General features: G+C 41.5%; 1 protein-coding gene across 6 annotated transcripts in view; it reads right to left on the bottom strand.

Annotated features, from left to right (window-relative positions):
• Positions 1 to 16,722, bottom strand: part of NAV2 (neuron navigator 2) — a 434,285-nt gene that overhangs the window by 150,170 nt on the left and 267,393 nt on the right. For all 6 annotated transcript variants that reach the window (XM_054197531.1, XM_054197526.1, XM_054197527.1 and 3 more), the window contains exon 3: positions 12,334 to 12,386. In XM_054197531.1, the coding sequence (XP_054053506.1) occupies positions 12,334 to 12,386 (53 nt within the window). The remainder of the gene's footprint in view (positions 1 to 12,333; positions 12,387 to 16,722) is intronic.

Raw genomic sequence — 16,722 nt, 5'->3', positions numbered from 1 at the left:
GTCTGACTGTTACCGACTACAGCTGCTCTATACCGACTGCATTCAAATCCCACCTAACAAAGAGAACTCCAGAAGGGGTGGACAAGTTAGGCATTTTTTCCCCCTGTATCTCAACACCACAATAGCGATCCTGCGGTAGCTTTACTCCTAGGTTCCCACCAAGCTACCGCCAAAGCTCTGCCGTCGCATTCAGAAGATGCAGAGATGCCAGCCCCATCAGACCACAGCACTTCTATGCACACGCGTTTGCTTAGACACCTCGAGAAGCTGCAACAACCAACATTGTAGGAAATATCACGTGTTTCACGTGTGGTTACACAGAAGACACTTGGATAACACCACTGAGCAATTTTTGCTTTTATCATGGTAATCAGTAAGTGATAAAAAAGGGTCTCCATGTTTGAACAGCTTGCAAACTTTAATTTATTGATTCCCAAAACACTGCTTTCACTTTATAGATAAGGAAGCAGAGAGACGCCAAGCCCCACACTCACTATCACGTAACTACCTTTCTCCTGTGAAGTTTGGAGATGTCAAAAAGGAACGTGAAAGATCCAGCTTCCCTGTCAGCTCCTGCCTGCCCTCGGAAAAATACACAAGTGAGGGCTGTGTGGCATTCTGGAGGCTGAGCTCCCAGCACCCGACCTGCGCTTCCCGATCTTCTCAAGGTAATAAAAAAGCGCAAGGGAAGCTGCCAGAAAACCTTCAGCATGGATTGCTCTCAAGGCACTTTCATTTATTGTCCATAACAATAAAAACATTCTCTATCAGGGGTAAAAAAAGAAATAAAATATTGGCATTACCTAGCTGTAATTTCAACAATTATAAACACTGATATACTCAAAAATTTATCAGCCTCGTTATACTTTGAGACATGCTATCTCAAAGTTTACAAAATATGTCGTATTATATACTTCCAAACCCAGAGAGATACCAAAAGAATACATTTCCTGTAACGTTCAGACCTTTGAGCTTGTAGCAGGGTGCAGTTCAAAGGTTCATTTATCCACAGTTCAACATGATACGACAGTCAACCTCTACTCATTTCCTTCCTCAGTGCTCAACAACCCTTTCAAGTTTTCAACACGGCTCTTTTATTGAGGTGATTTGGGACTTTGCCAGAAAGCCGAAGTTTACCTTTTCAAGAATAAATACCACACAAAAACATCAATCCACTTCTACCAGCGGCACTTAACAAGTCTTCACCATTCCAAGAACATTTCTAGTCTTCTGTAGCTGTGGGTAGATTTCTCCTCTCCTAATAAGGAGGATTACTCAGGTTAGTGAGTAAAGATAAGCAATATCTCGTCTCAACTAAGCAACTCAAAGGAGCTCTTTCAGTCCTGCTTTGCTTCTCTTCCCAGGTCCCTCATCTTTGTTCAGCTCTCTTTTAGGACAGAGTGACCACAGGATTAAAATTTACTTCTGGGTAGCAAGTTCCCCATCCGTGCCTTCATTCTTGGCGATACACAGTCTTCCTTGCTGGCTTCCTAATCTCATGCTCATTGCAAAACTGATTCAGATTCAAGGAGCCCCCTTTAAAATCCCTACCACCACTTCCCTGGGACAAAGCCACCGGTTTTAGAGAGCATTTTAGCCATTTAATTAAGGTCTATGGCTCCCGTGCCCAGACTGATGGGTGACACCCCGGCAGAGCACTAAGGCTTTAGGTGTGTATCTGGAACGCAGGCAGAGCGACCTGGACCTTGCTGCCCTGGGACACGTGGGCTACCTTGCGGCACCAGTTGTAACGCCTGGCTAAAGGCTACAAGAAGTAGGGGGTTTTTGCTTCTATATTGATATAGAAAAAGAACGAGGGGGGAAAAAAATATATGGTAATATAAAATGCAGAAAAGAGACTGCAGGAAGTGGAATACCAAAAATCTATGATTTTACATAGATATACATATGATTATTTTACATATGATTTTACAGTCAAGAACTCTAAAGAATCGAAACACTACAGAAACAGGAAAATATTCTATATCGCTACTTAAAACCAGGCACGATGAAGTAAAGAGGTAATAACAGAGGCTTGCAAAAGCAACCCTCTTACATTCAGAAAATAAAGTACTATGGTAAGATCTTAGGGGGATGTACAGCATCGCATGTACATGGAATTCACTAAAAAAAAAAAAAATACAACTGAAGGACGAAAAAAGCATCAATGATTCTGTTAACATTTATGCAGTATCATCTGTGATACTAACAACGTCACACAGCAGAATGACAGGAATGCAAGCAATTAGCTGATTTTGAAGGGAAAAAAACAGCCCAAGAAAGAAGGCAGAAAGAAATCTGGGGAAATTCAAGAAGAAAGTGAAATGCAGAACGCAGGTCTATAGCTGAAATGATTAAAGCTTAGTGTTGATAGAAATTCAGAGCGCTTCCCACACGATGACTGGCTGGTGGCCCACATAAAAGTGATTTGTGACTCTACCCAGATCCAGTGGAAAAGGGCTCATGCTCACTTGGTCTCATAAGAGGCAAAAGCGTTTAATGTTCAGTCAGAGAGCTGTCTTCTACTCCTTGAAGTACCAAAAATGACAACAGTGATGTTGGGATACAATCACTGATTTTTCCTATTACAAAAACTGAAGACAAGAAAGCTACTGAAACCCTCATATGTCAAATAGCTTGAGGTGTAAACACTGTTTGGTGGCCAGTGGCCTGAACGAATAACCCTAAGCTTGGCTGAATTAGTCTAATGCATCAGAAATCGTGTCGCTTGTTTAAAGAGAAGAGTTTCCAACAGTGCAACATTTCATGAATTTTACCTATAAAAGCTCCAAGGACAGATTCTGAACTCCAGTCCCTGCTACATTAACACAAGAACTAACTATTTATAATGTGAAAATATTGTTTTATGGAGAAAGATCCCCCAGTGCATACAGGGTTGGAGATAGTAAGCTACTCTGAAGTAGCAGCATGATAGTCAAACCAGTTAGATGTGTGTGCGTAGGACAGAAGTGAGGTTCCTGGAAAGATCTCGGCTAAGGAAAGACCTAATGACCTTGCATGACGGTGACTTCCGAAAAAGTACAGCTGCCTCGTTGAATTTACAGTATTCCGCAGCAAATTGTCACTGATACTCTATGGGCCCTTTCTCGGCCAAGTCCACACATTGCTTAAACCCTTTAAGCAGATGTGAAAAGACTGGGTTTGCCAAAGGGGAGCATGGATTTTCTCTTTCACTGCGAGCTACAGTTGGTTTTTGGCTGACAATTCTGATTTCTCATTTGCTTTGCCAGCAATGTTTAACGCAGCAGAAGCAAAGCAGGAACGATGTCAGTTGGATGCTCGCGTTTCCCGCCTGCTCAAAACAGGGGAAAGCTGTGCAAAAGGAGAAGGAAAACCAAGGACAGACATCCGCAGTGATTATCTCATTTGGACACGTTACCGGCAGCGTCCAAAACTGAGCCTTGCCTTCTTACACTTCCTGGCCAACAGCATGAAATTAATTTGCAATTTTGAACCACTGCCCATAAACTGTTTGACATATAGTCAACTATCAAAGCGCATTATCAGTCCCACAGCCTATACGACAGTTATTTATTCTGAAACGTCGGACGTCTGAGCCCGCACCCGAGGGGATGCCCACCTCCGGGGGGCTCCTCCTCCTTTCATATAATTAGGAGATGATATGAAAAAATAAAAACCCGTAAAATTAAACTTCTGTTCAGGCATAACGTATCAAGCGTCACAGCTCTCATTCTCATATTCACAGAAGGAAAATGCACGTTTCAGTCAGATACCTGAAAGCTTCCTCTTAACGTGAATCTCTGGGTGGCATTTGCTAGCTGGTAAGATGGGAGCAGAAGGCGTCATGGCTAAGAAGTATTGCACACGCGTAACGTCCAAGCACCAGACCAACAGCAGTTGCTTTGTTACACCAGTAAGACTCTCAGCCTCTTGCTGGGGAAGCAGGATTAAAAGCTACTGGTCACACATATTTACTGACTTCTAAGCACTTTTGTAGAGGACGCCATTGCACGTCATCATTTTCATTCCCACCAGACCTGCCCACTCTTCGTTTCCTCCTAGCCTCTACCCACATGGCAGTCAAGCAGACACAAATTTAACAGCTTCATTGAATTCCTATATGTTGATCAGAATACTTTTATTTAATTCTTATTCCACTCTTACTTTCCCAGGTATATTGCTCAGATTTCCCTCTGTTCTCAAAGGTACCTTACAGTAATTATGCGTTTCTGACAACACTGGGCACCAAACCCACACAAGTTTTTACGCTTGTCATATAATAACAATTGCAATTTCTATTCTTGTCAGTACTAGAAAGAAAAGGAGCTATGCCCTGGCACACGAGAAACAGAAAACCCCCAAACAAATATCCTCAGCCTGTAACCTGTAAATGGAGACCTGTAGGTGGGCACCGATACACGTTGAACGTTGACTACACTAGACAAAGACTTGAATATGGAAACCGTCCACAGCCAAAGCCGTACGTCCAACTCTGCCAAGTCAAATACACAAGGTAAATTATAACTAAGTGCTGCCCTTGTGGCAGATACAGCTGGTTTTCCTCAAACAATAATCAGAATTAAACTTACTGTAGGTTCCTTCACTTAGAAACCACGGGAATTTTCTCGTGTTATGATGCAAGACCTCTGCTGCCTACTTTTACAGTGATCGATGTGGCGGTTTTATGAGCTTATCCAAAAGACTCACTACTAATACCGAAACCGGTGCTTTCCATTTAACTTGAGGCTCCAAGTTACGGCCAGTATATTAGTTTTCAAAGGAGAAAAAGGAGATTGATTTCATGTGAAAGTTTTTAAAGTTTCACAAATTCCTATGCAATACCCCAGCAGACTTCACATACAACGTACAAACGAGGAAAGAGCCTAACACAAGCTGCTTACAGCAAGCTGTTACTTAAGGCAAATATATTCCTCAGTATTTTTGTGTCAAAGTGTAGGAAGAGCCTTAAAATCTTAAGTCATTACATTGACAATCCTTCAAACCCCGGAGTTTTGGGGCTTGGGGGGTACACCCCCTCAAATAATGTCTCATTTGCACTATTTCCTAAACATAATTATATATTAGAAGTATCAAGGCAAAATTGAAAATTCCATTTTCCCCAGAAGGATGTAAATACTAACTATTATTGCTTTGTTTAAAATACATCTTCATTTGTAGTTATCCCAATCAAAACGTATTCTCTTTTTAAAGAAAATAATAGGATGTTCCAAGTGCTTATATGCTGCTCCTGAATGTTTGGATAAAAACGTCTGTGAAAATTAAGTTTCTGGATTTTGACAGAACTTGGTATCTTAGAACTGAAATAGCAGATGTAACGTCAGGGCAAATAAAGCTAATCTGTATTCTGAAGCCAGATTGTAACAGATCTAGCCCCAGAAACAAAAATCTGTTATCATGGGTACACTGTTTTTACATGTACGTGAAGAGTTGACCCTCTCTACTACAATGGCATTATTTTGGGTTTTTAAAGGAAAGGACAGTTTGGGCATTAACCTAATTTAAAATCTTGAGACGTCCTTAACTCAATTACAATTAGTTAAGCAACAACAAGTTCAACTTTGCAAAACAAGTATCAGCAGAGTACCCTGCCTCTAGACAATCATTAATCTAGGATATAGATAAAAGTCTCTGCTGGTCCCAACGGACGCTCAGCTGGATTTTAGCACATACCACACTAACTGTACATTCTTGCACTAAATCTCTGCTTATGCACAGCCGAAGACAGGAACAGATGGGGAGAAACCACTTCTGTGCTCAGTACACACATAACGAGGGGCGTAACGAGTCCCGTTAAACCTTCATTTCCACCCTCCCTCACCGTGTTCAAAATGTGATAATTCAGTTTAACAGTGAAATAACTAATCAAATAGAATCTAATTCTGGCTTTCTAGTTAAGCTCACATCCTCCAGTTTTTCCATGAGAATGACTTCTTCCTTTATGGAATCTCACACTGTTTCAAAGCCAGACGATGTCCAAGTTCTTGCATCCCTGTAGAGGGCAAAGAACTGGGGCACACCACTGGGGACCACGAAGACGATCCCTTATGGGAATGACAGACTGTCATCAGCAATGTCTCCAAAGGCACCGCGTACATGCGCCCAACGGAGAGAACAGCATGCACGTACTGCCTCATCTCCCATCTCTGCACGCAGAGGAGATTTGGAAGCCTACCCCTCCAGAAATTAAACAAATATCCGTTTAGTGACACTTTATCGTGCCTTATGTCAGGGAGATGTACATATTGGCCTTTCCCAATCTAGTCTAGCTCTATTTGTCGTGTTATTTTCTGTGTAGGGCGATGGGGGGGATGAGAGGGCGGCTTGTGGCTTTACTTAGGCTGCAAGCTCTGCAACACAGAAAGCTATGGGTCCTACCAGGCCTGTCTCACTGATAACAATACACAAACGGTATGCATAATAGCATAACGGTCTGGATCTCTGGGGGAAACAAAAAAAAAAAAAGTGAAATGAATTCATCTAGGAGCAATATAAAAGTCCTTATAAGGTGAGGAAGGAGGACTTCTAAGTACAAGCAACCTGTCAGGTCACCTCCGTAGTAAATCCTTCTTGTCTATGTGACAACACAGTTTCGTACATGATCAACAGGAACACAGGAAGCTTAGAGAAAACAAACATTCCTAAACTCGATTATTTCGCCGAGCGCCTCCACAGGCCATTGGAGGAGCTAAGCTGGTGTCTGCCGCTGGCCAGTCTGGGATGGCTCCAGGTAACATCTTCCCCTCCAGCCAGGCAACACCTTCCCCTCCAGCTAACCTCCAGCTGCGAGGAAACATACCACGGGCTAGGACAAAAAGATACCCATTTGTTACTACAGTAACATTAAAACAGATTAAATTTCTAAACATACACCGACAGTAAAATACGAACTCCCCAAGTGGAGCAAGGGGAAAAGCTCACCAGAAGACAGAAAAGTTCTCTTTACTACATTGCTCAGAACAACCTCAGAGTAGGATTACTTGAAAATATACGGCTATATTTATCCACTGGGATATGTTTCCAAAAATCCCACGCCAGGAATTTGCAGAGGGGAAACAAAAACACTTGGGATGCTTTTGATCTTCCCGGCGGAGCTGCTCCCCTGAATTCGCAGCACTTGCCCCAGCAGCAGAGTCCTCCTCGGCCCTGGGGAACCGATCGACCAGATTTCAGCCCCACCAACCCAGCGGGGTCGGAGCAACCGCCTTGCAGATTTACTGCAGCTAGCAATGGCAACGTTCAGACACCACCAGGTGTCTGAAAACGCTCAAAAGGTTTAGAGGAGCAAGGATAAAGTGGATGCCTGCTCTTCAAAAGCCAAGACAGAATTATTTTCTGTGAGAAAAACACAAACAATTACTAAATATTTTTTTATTTAAGTAAAAAAAAAAAAAAAAGAACAAAAAAATTGGGCGTCACACACACTGTAGGACAGCTCACTTTCAGAATACAAGAAATCAGTCAACTATTAAAATAATAGTCAAATTGCCATCACTTGAGTAAGGTTGCCCTGCAAATGAAGTCAGCATCATGAAAACGTGGCCTTCAGCTCGACTTTTATAAAGTCCTAGGGAAGAAACGCAGGCTCTGACCCTGCACTACGTGATTCTTCACGTTTGCAAGACAAACAGTAATAGAAAGACTGAACAGTATTATTTTACTAGTACAGCTTGATATCTGCATCAGAAAGAGATGATTCTTGAAAAACTTCTGGCTAACACACAAAAAAATAAATACCTCCTCGTTGTTATTTGATAATACAGATATTTATATACATAAAGTGATCATCCTTAAAAATAATAAAACCCAACCATAAAGCCGCATGAGAACCACAGTTATTTCCTACTCTATTTCTAAAAGAGCACTGTGGTGTTGGTTCAGCCTACGTTCTCCCTTCTGTTGCTCCAAATTCTTGTCTTGGGTGTCCGACAACTTCCCCAGGCTTAGCAGGGGAAGATGAGAGTCTGCTTTTTCCCACCTACAGATTCCTCGTCCTCTTCCCTTCAGCACTGACAGCTTTGCTACCGCTCCACTCCTTCGGGCTTCAGTAACAAGGGTAACACACTATCACTTCTCAGGCTTTCACACCTAACATTTCAGCTCTTTCTAGGATATCGTCACCTGTGATTTATTATTTTTTTTTTAAGTGTTGAACCTTGCAAAAAATAAATTTTATTTTCTCATTAGTCTTTTCTCATACTTCTTTCTTAAATGCAGAGATACGCCTTTTCTCTTTCCACTGCCAGATTCAATATTTCTTACCTTCACGTTCAAAGTGGCAAACCCCCTCTACCTCTCCTAGAAGACACCTTGCTGCTACCTCTTCTACCCCTTCTTCCAGTCCCATCTTCAGTTGTGTTTCAACTGTTGCCTGCGTCTGCCAACACATCCCTTCGCGGGCAAGTATCTCCTCTCTCTTCTTTGTCTTCAAGTCCACTTTTTAAAACCTAACTTTCTTTACTCAGCTCTCTCCTCAGTCACTGCTGTTCTAGCTGATACGGATCTTCTCTTCCCTTTGCCTCACTCTCCAACTTTAATGCTCTGATCTTTCAAACATCTTGTCCTTTGCCTTTTTTTGTATCATCTAATCTTTACCATTATCTCACCTATTATGATTTAGGACTTGCACACTATAGGTAGCAACAACCTCCCTCTCTCTCCCTTCTTGCTGTGCTATGCAAAAAGGATATATTAATATACAAGATAAGCAAATGCTCGGCAGCCACACTGTGCTAAAAGGTTGCTGTGAAACTTCCTTCAAAAACTGTGACCGTTTTACACAACATATTTCCTCACAGACAGAACACAGCCCCTATAGAACAAGATTTCTACAAGCTGCCATTACAGCCAGACTTGCTCTGTAACATGTAACAACTCACTTAACTGCTCTATTTTATGTTTACTTTATCATTTTACAAATGCAGGTGATATGGACCCTTTGCCAACAGGTAACATTCAGCACGTGCAAAGTCACCCACATCAATAAGAACCACCTACGTGACCTAGAAGGGAATGGACTAAAAAGTCCCTCCTGTACAGCCCAGATTCTGCAGGATGCCAAATGCTAAGCTCTTGTATCATCCCCAAAACAGGAGGCAAATGGAAATAAAGAAAGGAAGAACAAGATCCCTGTCTTTCTATAACCAAACAATATTAGCAGAGATCGTTCGGTCAATAAAACCTACTCGAGTTTATTGAGCTCAATCTTTTTTTTCAGGAGCATGTAGGAGAGGAGAACAATCTTGTTTCACCCTCCTTTGCCCTGTTCTCCAGAACCACGCCAATATTTTCTTGTGCTTCATCCTAAAAACCAAATTGCAGTTTATGGTGACAGTCTCCAAATCTTCTTGGTCCCATGCTCCATGCATCTACCTCCTCTATTAACCACAGAATTTTCTGCCGGCCAGCTGGAACTAATCATCACAATTAGAGGCTTTTGTTTAGAGGACTATCTACAGCACTAAAATATAGAGGTTTGGAAAAAAAACCCCACCCTGAAACAGTTCTTATGCAGAGGACAAGATATAGAATAGTCTATAATAGATTATATAAAAGCCAGCCAATTCTTATCTGGAGCAAAGGAAGACAGGGATACTCCCCCACCGCAGAGAAACCCAGACAAGATGACGAGGGGGGATAGGTTCTCACCTGAGTGATTTTTCATGGAGCCAGCGGGGGTCCCTTGTCATGCCATTTCTGGCTTTGGGACTAGGTTGCTAAGCACTGATGGTCCCAAATGGTTCTGCAGTACACTAAACTTAATTTGACAAGGCTTATTAGCACTGGCTTTGAGCCTGACAGACCCAAGCTGTCTCTAATGCTCAATATGCTCAAATTCGTACGATGCTCTCCAACACTGTAGCAATGGGAACAGCAATGCCAAGAGACCTGATCTGGCTCCGTGTTGAGCTCTCTAAGGTTTGGCGGGCTTTACTGGCTTAGGACTGTGCAACATGGAAGCAAATACACTTGCTTTCACACCCCCTTTAATGGGCTTGGAGAACACAGATTTGCTCCAGCGTTCTAAACCAATACATCTGGCTGGACGTGAGCTGGCTCTTCACAGTTCAGCTCACGCGCGTCTCTGCTCACGGCACCGTGAGTCTACAAAGCAGATAACCGCCCACAGGGGGAAAGAGGATGGTAGAAGGCTTCCCTCTAAGCTCTGCTGTATCTCTATTAAATGAGCAAGGTTAAATCTTCATTTAGGGTGCCTTTTTTTCCCTCTTTTCCCCTCCCCCCCCCAAATCTGCTCATCTGTGATGGCCACCTTACAGATGCTACAATATAGACATGGACACCTGTAACTGAAAGATACTTTTGAAAAAAGTAAGACTAGACATCACCTGGTTGAGTGTTTGAACTGACTGGACAGCCTTGCCTCTGCCACCCTCCTGAACCTAAAGTACCCAACCACAAACACCAGTTCCCACACTCGAGAATGGCTGTAAGCCATGGGAAGAGGAAAACATTAAAATGCAAAGGACGAAGACTGCCATATCTTTAAAAAACAAAACAAAAAAAGAACACCACCACAACCGAAAACCACCAAAAAAACCCTCCAAAACACTGCAATGTATGCATTTTTCCTAAAACACAGAAGAGCTGGAGAAGGGTTGTCTCCTTCAACACTGCAAGCAATTGCGTGAACACCCTCTCTATGAAGACACTTACGTCCTTGCCTTAGTATCTTTACTGTAAGATAATAAAGAGCTCTGTAAGCATGCACGCTTAACAAAAGCAAGCCATAAGCATAATCCTCATTTTTCTCCTGTGAGGAAAACCACTGGGGATGCCTAGCTATGACTGATGCACTAGGTCTCATGAGCAGGGGGGAGAGTCCCACTCACTCCACCCTCCTGAATGAGCAACCAGAATAACGTCAGAGCCCCAGAGGAGGCATCGCAGAGCAAACACGGCTTCCCCGCGCTCTCCACAAGCCCTGACCCAGCACATGCCCTCTGCACGCCTCTGGTTATAACCAGATCTGACTTCTATAAGCAACCTACAGCGTGCATCCAGCTATCCAACAGAACAACGCCACACTTTCATTGAGCATAACGACTTACAGTGACTTTTAGCTACAACGCCTTGGAATTTGTTACAGACTCCAGTCCTGAATGAAATTCAGTTCTTAGGATACACTTGTGGAACATGAAATCATAGTAATTGTCAAAATTTCCTCAATTATTTATACTCTAGACAGCTGCTGTGGCTACAGCAAGAATAGCAACCCACCTCTTCAAAGTAGCAATGATAAATCTTTTAGATGGCTTGCTTTTTACGGAGCGCTCGCTCCACGGATTGAAGCAAGATTGATAACTTCCAAGAAAAAACAAAAAGCCAAAACAGAATAGCAGAACGCAGTGTGGTTTCTGACTTCACATGGCAAACTCCCATCAAATCTCTACTCTTTCATTTAACTATGTGAGTGGCTGTGCTCAACGTGCAGTTGGGGAGGTAGGGGCAGTCGGGAACAGAGCCATAAAAATGAAAAACATTAAAATAGCGTCACACACAGAATGGATATTCGTGTATCCCAAAGTGAGCATTTGCAATGCAAAGGGGAGATTTTAGAATGCGTATTGGAAAATGAGTTTTTTCTCGAGATACATGAGGAAATAACTTTCTTTAAAATACCATAAATTTTAAACAACCCTTTCCTAGGATGCATTTTAAAAATCAGTTTCTTATTTCTTATTTATTTCTTAAAGTTCTGCCTATAATTTTAGCTTCACCAATATTCGCAGCAGACACACTCGAGGTACGATATGCTTTTAATTTTACTGCACTCATTTCTTGTTCTTCAGTTTTAAATATTACATACAAGCAAGACACAAAACAACTTCCTTTTACAAATTAAAACTTACCAGTCAAAACCAAGCTGCATAAATAAAACATCTTGAAATTTACAATTTGAAATTTTTTCATTTAGTGTGTTTGCTCATTTATTTTATTTCTTTTCAAAGGATGCAGGAACTCCTAAACCAACTTTAAAATAAATACCTAATTCTGCTTTTTCAATACAACTCTCTATACAGAGGGACAAAGTTTTATTTTTGTACACTCCTGTTTAACGATGTGATATTTCAGAAATATAAAATTCCAATAAAATCGATTGTAAGTACGCGATAAATGATAAGGCCTAATTCAACTACTGTGGAGAACAATGGGGCAAGAACTGTAATATTAATGTTCTTCAGATTATATCTTTGCTCTCACTACTGTGAAAGACTAATGAAAAATTGTTATTAAAAGTCTCAGACATTGAAGTCACACACTCTCACTGATACTCAACCACATACGCAAGCAACAGCCCACTTCACTACTTACCATTTGAGACCTATTTTTTGGGCAGCCATTGATGTCTTCAATCTTCTCATTTGCTGAAAAGCAAAAAAAGAGGAGATAAAGCCAAAAAAAACCCAACTATATCAAGGATGTTTATTCTGATTATTTCCAGAGCACTTGCTGCTAGCTACATAAAGGGTTTTCGGATTGTAGTTGTCCACTCAAAGGGAATGTGTGAAACACTGAGACCCATCAAAAAAAAAAAAAAAAAAAGCAGCTGGAGTTTTCTAGTGGGTCATGCCTCCAGAGACAGCTGGGGGCAGAAAACAACTGCTCTGACATCTCGTACAGTGACGGGTAACTCCTTTAAACTACAGAAGAGATTTAAACTCTGGAATCTGAATCACTCCTGGGTGGAAAGGTGAACACTACATATGAATGGATGTTTGCACGTCAACTGATTTGCTTGTAGAGTGAATACAGCTTTTAAATCTAGATGAGAAATTGATGATAACTAATTTTTTTTATTTATTTTTATTTTTCCAAAGTACAATCCACAAGACTACTTTTCAAGCCTCTCGTCCGCGGCTGACATCTAACACAACTTGCAGGACAAGATATAGTTTCAATCTTTAATGTCCCAAGTGCAATAATGAAGTTGTTGAGGTGGTTAAAACATTTGCCTTAGAGCCTTAGGTTGCTTGGTTTCCCATTTCAGTCTTGGACCCTGAAATGCCTTGTGTATGGTAGACTGAAGAACCAAAGTTCGGTTTCCCACAGTTTTTTCACCGTCATAAGGGTAGGTGTTCACATCCCATTTGATGAATTGAACAGATTTGCCCCCCATCAGTCCTTATTATTTTCTGTATTTTCTACACCAGTCCCGTATTCTCAGGACGTTGGTCAGAACTCCATCTCATCTCCTGTCGTTCTTCAGTTAGGCACATCGAATTTGGCACACAATATTCTAACAGCCGTCATAACAATGCCACAGAAGAAACAGAACTTGACTCTTTTGGGGTATTCCCCTTTTCACACATCAAGGAGCCCCAGCACGATTTTATTGCCACAGCGATGCATTTAAGAGTTGATGTTAATATGAAAAAGATTGCAGCTAAATCCACTGCGCTGTTCCCCAGGGTGGTCTATCAGCCTCCACACACACAGAGTATACATTTCTTTCTAAAAGTGTGATCTCAGATTTAATCATACAGAAACGATCTTTTATCTGTTTATTGTCCTCAATTAAAAAAAAAAAAAGTCAAAAAAAACCCCCACTCATTTTTCCCCTTGTCCTCTAGAACTTCCAAAAATGTCACACGATGTATTTAAAACCAATGTTGGCAAACCAGAAAGCTTATTACCTGGGTCTTTTTAAACTTTTATATGCAAACTACCCGGACTCACCTACTTGAAAGTGCCTGAACTGTTAGTAACTTGTTTCCAGGATTCTGCTTTTGACTTTTTCTGGTTTGTTTTTTTTTTTTTTTTTTTTTTTTCCTATGCAAATGTAGAACCAAAATATTTACTCAACACTCCTACGCTTTGTGGGTATTGCTACACATTGACAGGCTTTGAGTACAAGCTTGGTTCTCGCTGTACGCTAAAGGTTAACCCCATAAACCCTATAAACTAAGAAATACACCATTCTAGAACATGGAAAAATTAATGGCAAATGAAGATGTAAGCCACCTTAAATTCTTCTGTCAGGAAAAACTTACATCCAACACACCAACTATTTGGGATGTTACCTCTATTTATCCTCTTCCTTTTTTTACACTGTGCTTACATTACCATTCTCACCTAGAAATCATTTCTTCTGTCCTCTTTCTGTCAGCTTGCAAGATGTCATCAGCTATCCTTGTACTCTTCTGATCAGCTTCAGCTGATTTGTAGCTTCTTTATTTCATTACTATCAGTTTCCTGCATTTTGTTGTGCTCTACTTTTTTTTTTCCTTTTTGTTTTTAAACAGCTGCTTTTACTTCCTCTCAAAAGCTACGTTAAACCAAGGCAACTTTCCCTCCCACTTGTGAACCTGCAGTTTTTTTGTCCACCAGCTGCTGATTCTTCATCATTTCCCAATTACTCACCACTCTTACGCTGTTGGCCTTCTCTGACACAGGTGATTTAGGAGGTAGATGACCAGAAACAGCTGGTGGGAATCAGAAGAGTAACAAGAACTGGAGTTTCTGCTCCTATCTACCTGCCGGTTCGCCTGGTGCTATTTCTGCTTACCCCTGGGCAGGTTTATGCCCTACCTTTTCTCCTTCTAACCCACTCCCAACTCACCTATGGTTCTTTGTTACTCCTTTCACTAGATTAATGCAATTATCATCTCCTCCCTGCTGGTCCAAGTGCTGTGAAGAGCAGGTGGAATAGAGAGCAACCAGAAAAGCCGGCGGTGGGGCAAACTGGCAGCCGGGTTGAACTTTAACTCCTACACCTCTTTTGAAACCAGCAGGGCAAGAGCTCAGCAACTCAACCTAAGCTGGGAAGATGCATCAAAGTGGCCCAACAGGGATATTTGGCACTTTTGCAGGAATCTGCCTAGTTCACCAGGCAATCGTGTTGATGGTCGCTCCTCGGCCATAAACTGGACCCTATCTTTGACCCTTCCACCTAGCTCCCGGGAAGAGTGCTTGCAGCAGGTACAAGGTAAGTTGCCTTTCTTGCGGAGATGACTGGAAAGAAAGAGATAGCAGTGAAGGAGATAACAGCGTGGTGTGCCCACGGGCAGTGTGGTGGTGCAGGTCATAGCACAAGTCACCAAATGCTACGGGATCTTGGAAACGCGTCCAATTCACAGCTGCAAAAGCACAGCTTTCTGGCCGAGGTCAATGGGCAACTCACAGCTTCTGTTTCTGTTTGCCCCGTAGGAATCAGTTAGCAGAAACCAGAAGTCACAGGCGATCGTAAAGGCTTTCAATTCTACATCAGCATTGAGCAAGATGTGAATTCACAACCACAGATGTGAAATGCAGAGGATTTTTGCCAAACTGACTGCAAGTCCTAAGAGGTTCCCCCCATCACCTTGCTTATTTTTTTCACTATGAATATAGCGAATTTGCTTCAAATGCTTTTAAGTGTTTACAAATTTTCCCATTTACACAGAGACTGAAGGTTGTACTAAGGCAGACAGAAGAAACCAGCCGTGGTCTCTAATGAAAGTAGCAGTGACTGACGTTGTGCTTTCATTAGCTGGATCTGAATCAAAGCTTGGAAAATGGTACCTAAAAGAGTATTTGGGTTTATGTATTTTAACAGGACTCATAATATGAAACCGCAAGGCAAAATGATATGAAAGCATAAGTGAAAAGGAACCTCTAGCATTCAAAAGATGCAAAGAATACTTTAAATCTGTTGGCCAGTCAGCTGTCAGTGTCCCATTTATATAGGTACCAGTACGTGTCCCTGGTGAAAAAAAATGCTTCAGCAAATGACATTCCAGCAAGTGCATGAAAAATTATAATCAGAACAAATCAAAAGTGTTTCAATAAGCATTATACAGGACAAAATTGGCTATGTATGGATGGTTAGACCATCCATACAAAAAATAAGTCCATGCACTTCATAATAATGAATTAATCCTTCTCTTACAACCTTAGCAGCTATTCTGCATTATTCAGTACTTCGGGCATACCTTGGACATGAGATTACTTCTCTTGAACGTATGAATGAATACTGTTCAACAGAGTTCCTACATTTGCGTAGGAGTTGTCACCTGCAGCTTTTAACCGAACAGCCACTCAAATATTAGTAAAACGAACCTTTGTGTAACGTCCCACCCAAACTATGACAGGAGTTATCACTGGACAGTACTGCTAGGCTTGATCCCAAGGTTCTGTAACCTTCCCCTGTGAATGTAATAGTACAATTTCCATGACAGCAGACAAAAGCTATACTGAGGTAAGTCACAGTATGAATTTGTCCTGCAATAGTTATCTGGAGTAATTGCAAATTACTTTTAAAATTACAGCAAAGAGCTATTCTGCAATTAATTTCAATCAGAACGCAAGTTTCGAAGAATATTTAGATATATCTGTAAGATAGGCTATCCTGGCATACCCAAAGCACCTACACTAAACAATGTGCCCGTCACCTCCTATAACGGTGTGCTGATTGCCCAGCACAACACTGATGCGCACATTTTACTTCTTATTGAAACCACTTCTATTTAGCTGAATAAGTATTTAACACTAACACAATGTCTGCATCCCTAATGAAAAAGGCACAGCTTTTGTATCTGACCGGACTTTGGTTGTATCCTATCAAGTAAAATATTCCATAAAATAACCCAGGCATCATCAGTAGGACAAGCACTATCAGAATGGGTTAAAGTTTAATTTTAGCATCAATTCTAAGTCCTGAAAATTGACGGTTCTCACAGGGAACCAACCAACAATTCTATACACTAACAAATTCCAGAGCAC

The sequence above is a fragment of the Rissa tridactyla genome, chromosome 4 (assembly GCF_028500815.1).
Source record: "Rissa tridactyla isolate bRisTri1 chromosome 4, bRisTri1.patW.cur.20221130, whole genome shotgun sequence".
NCBI classification, from domain to species: Eukaryota; Metazoa; Chordata; class Aves; order Charadriiformes; family Laridae; genus Rissa; species Rissa tridactyla.
This window is presented reverse-complemented; position numbering and strand designations above follow the sequence as displayed.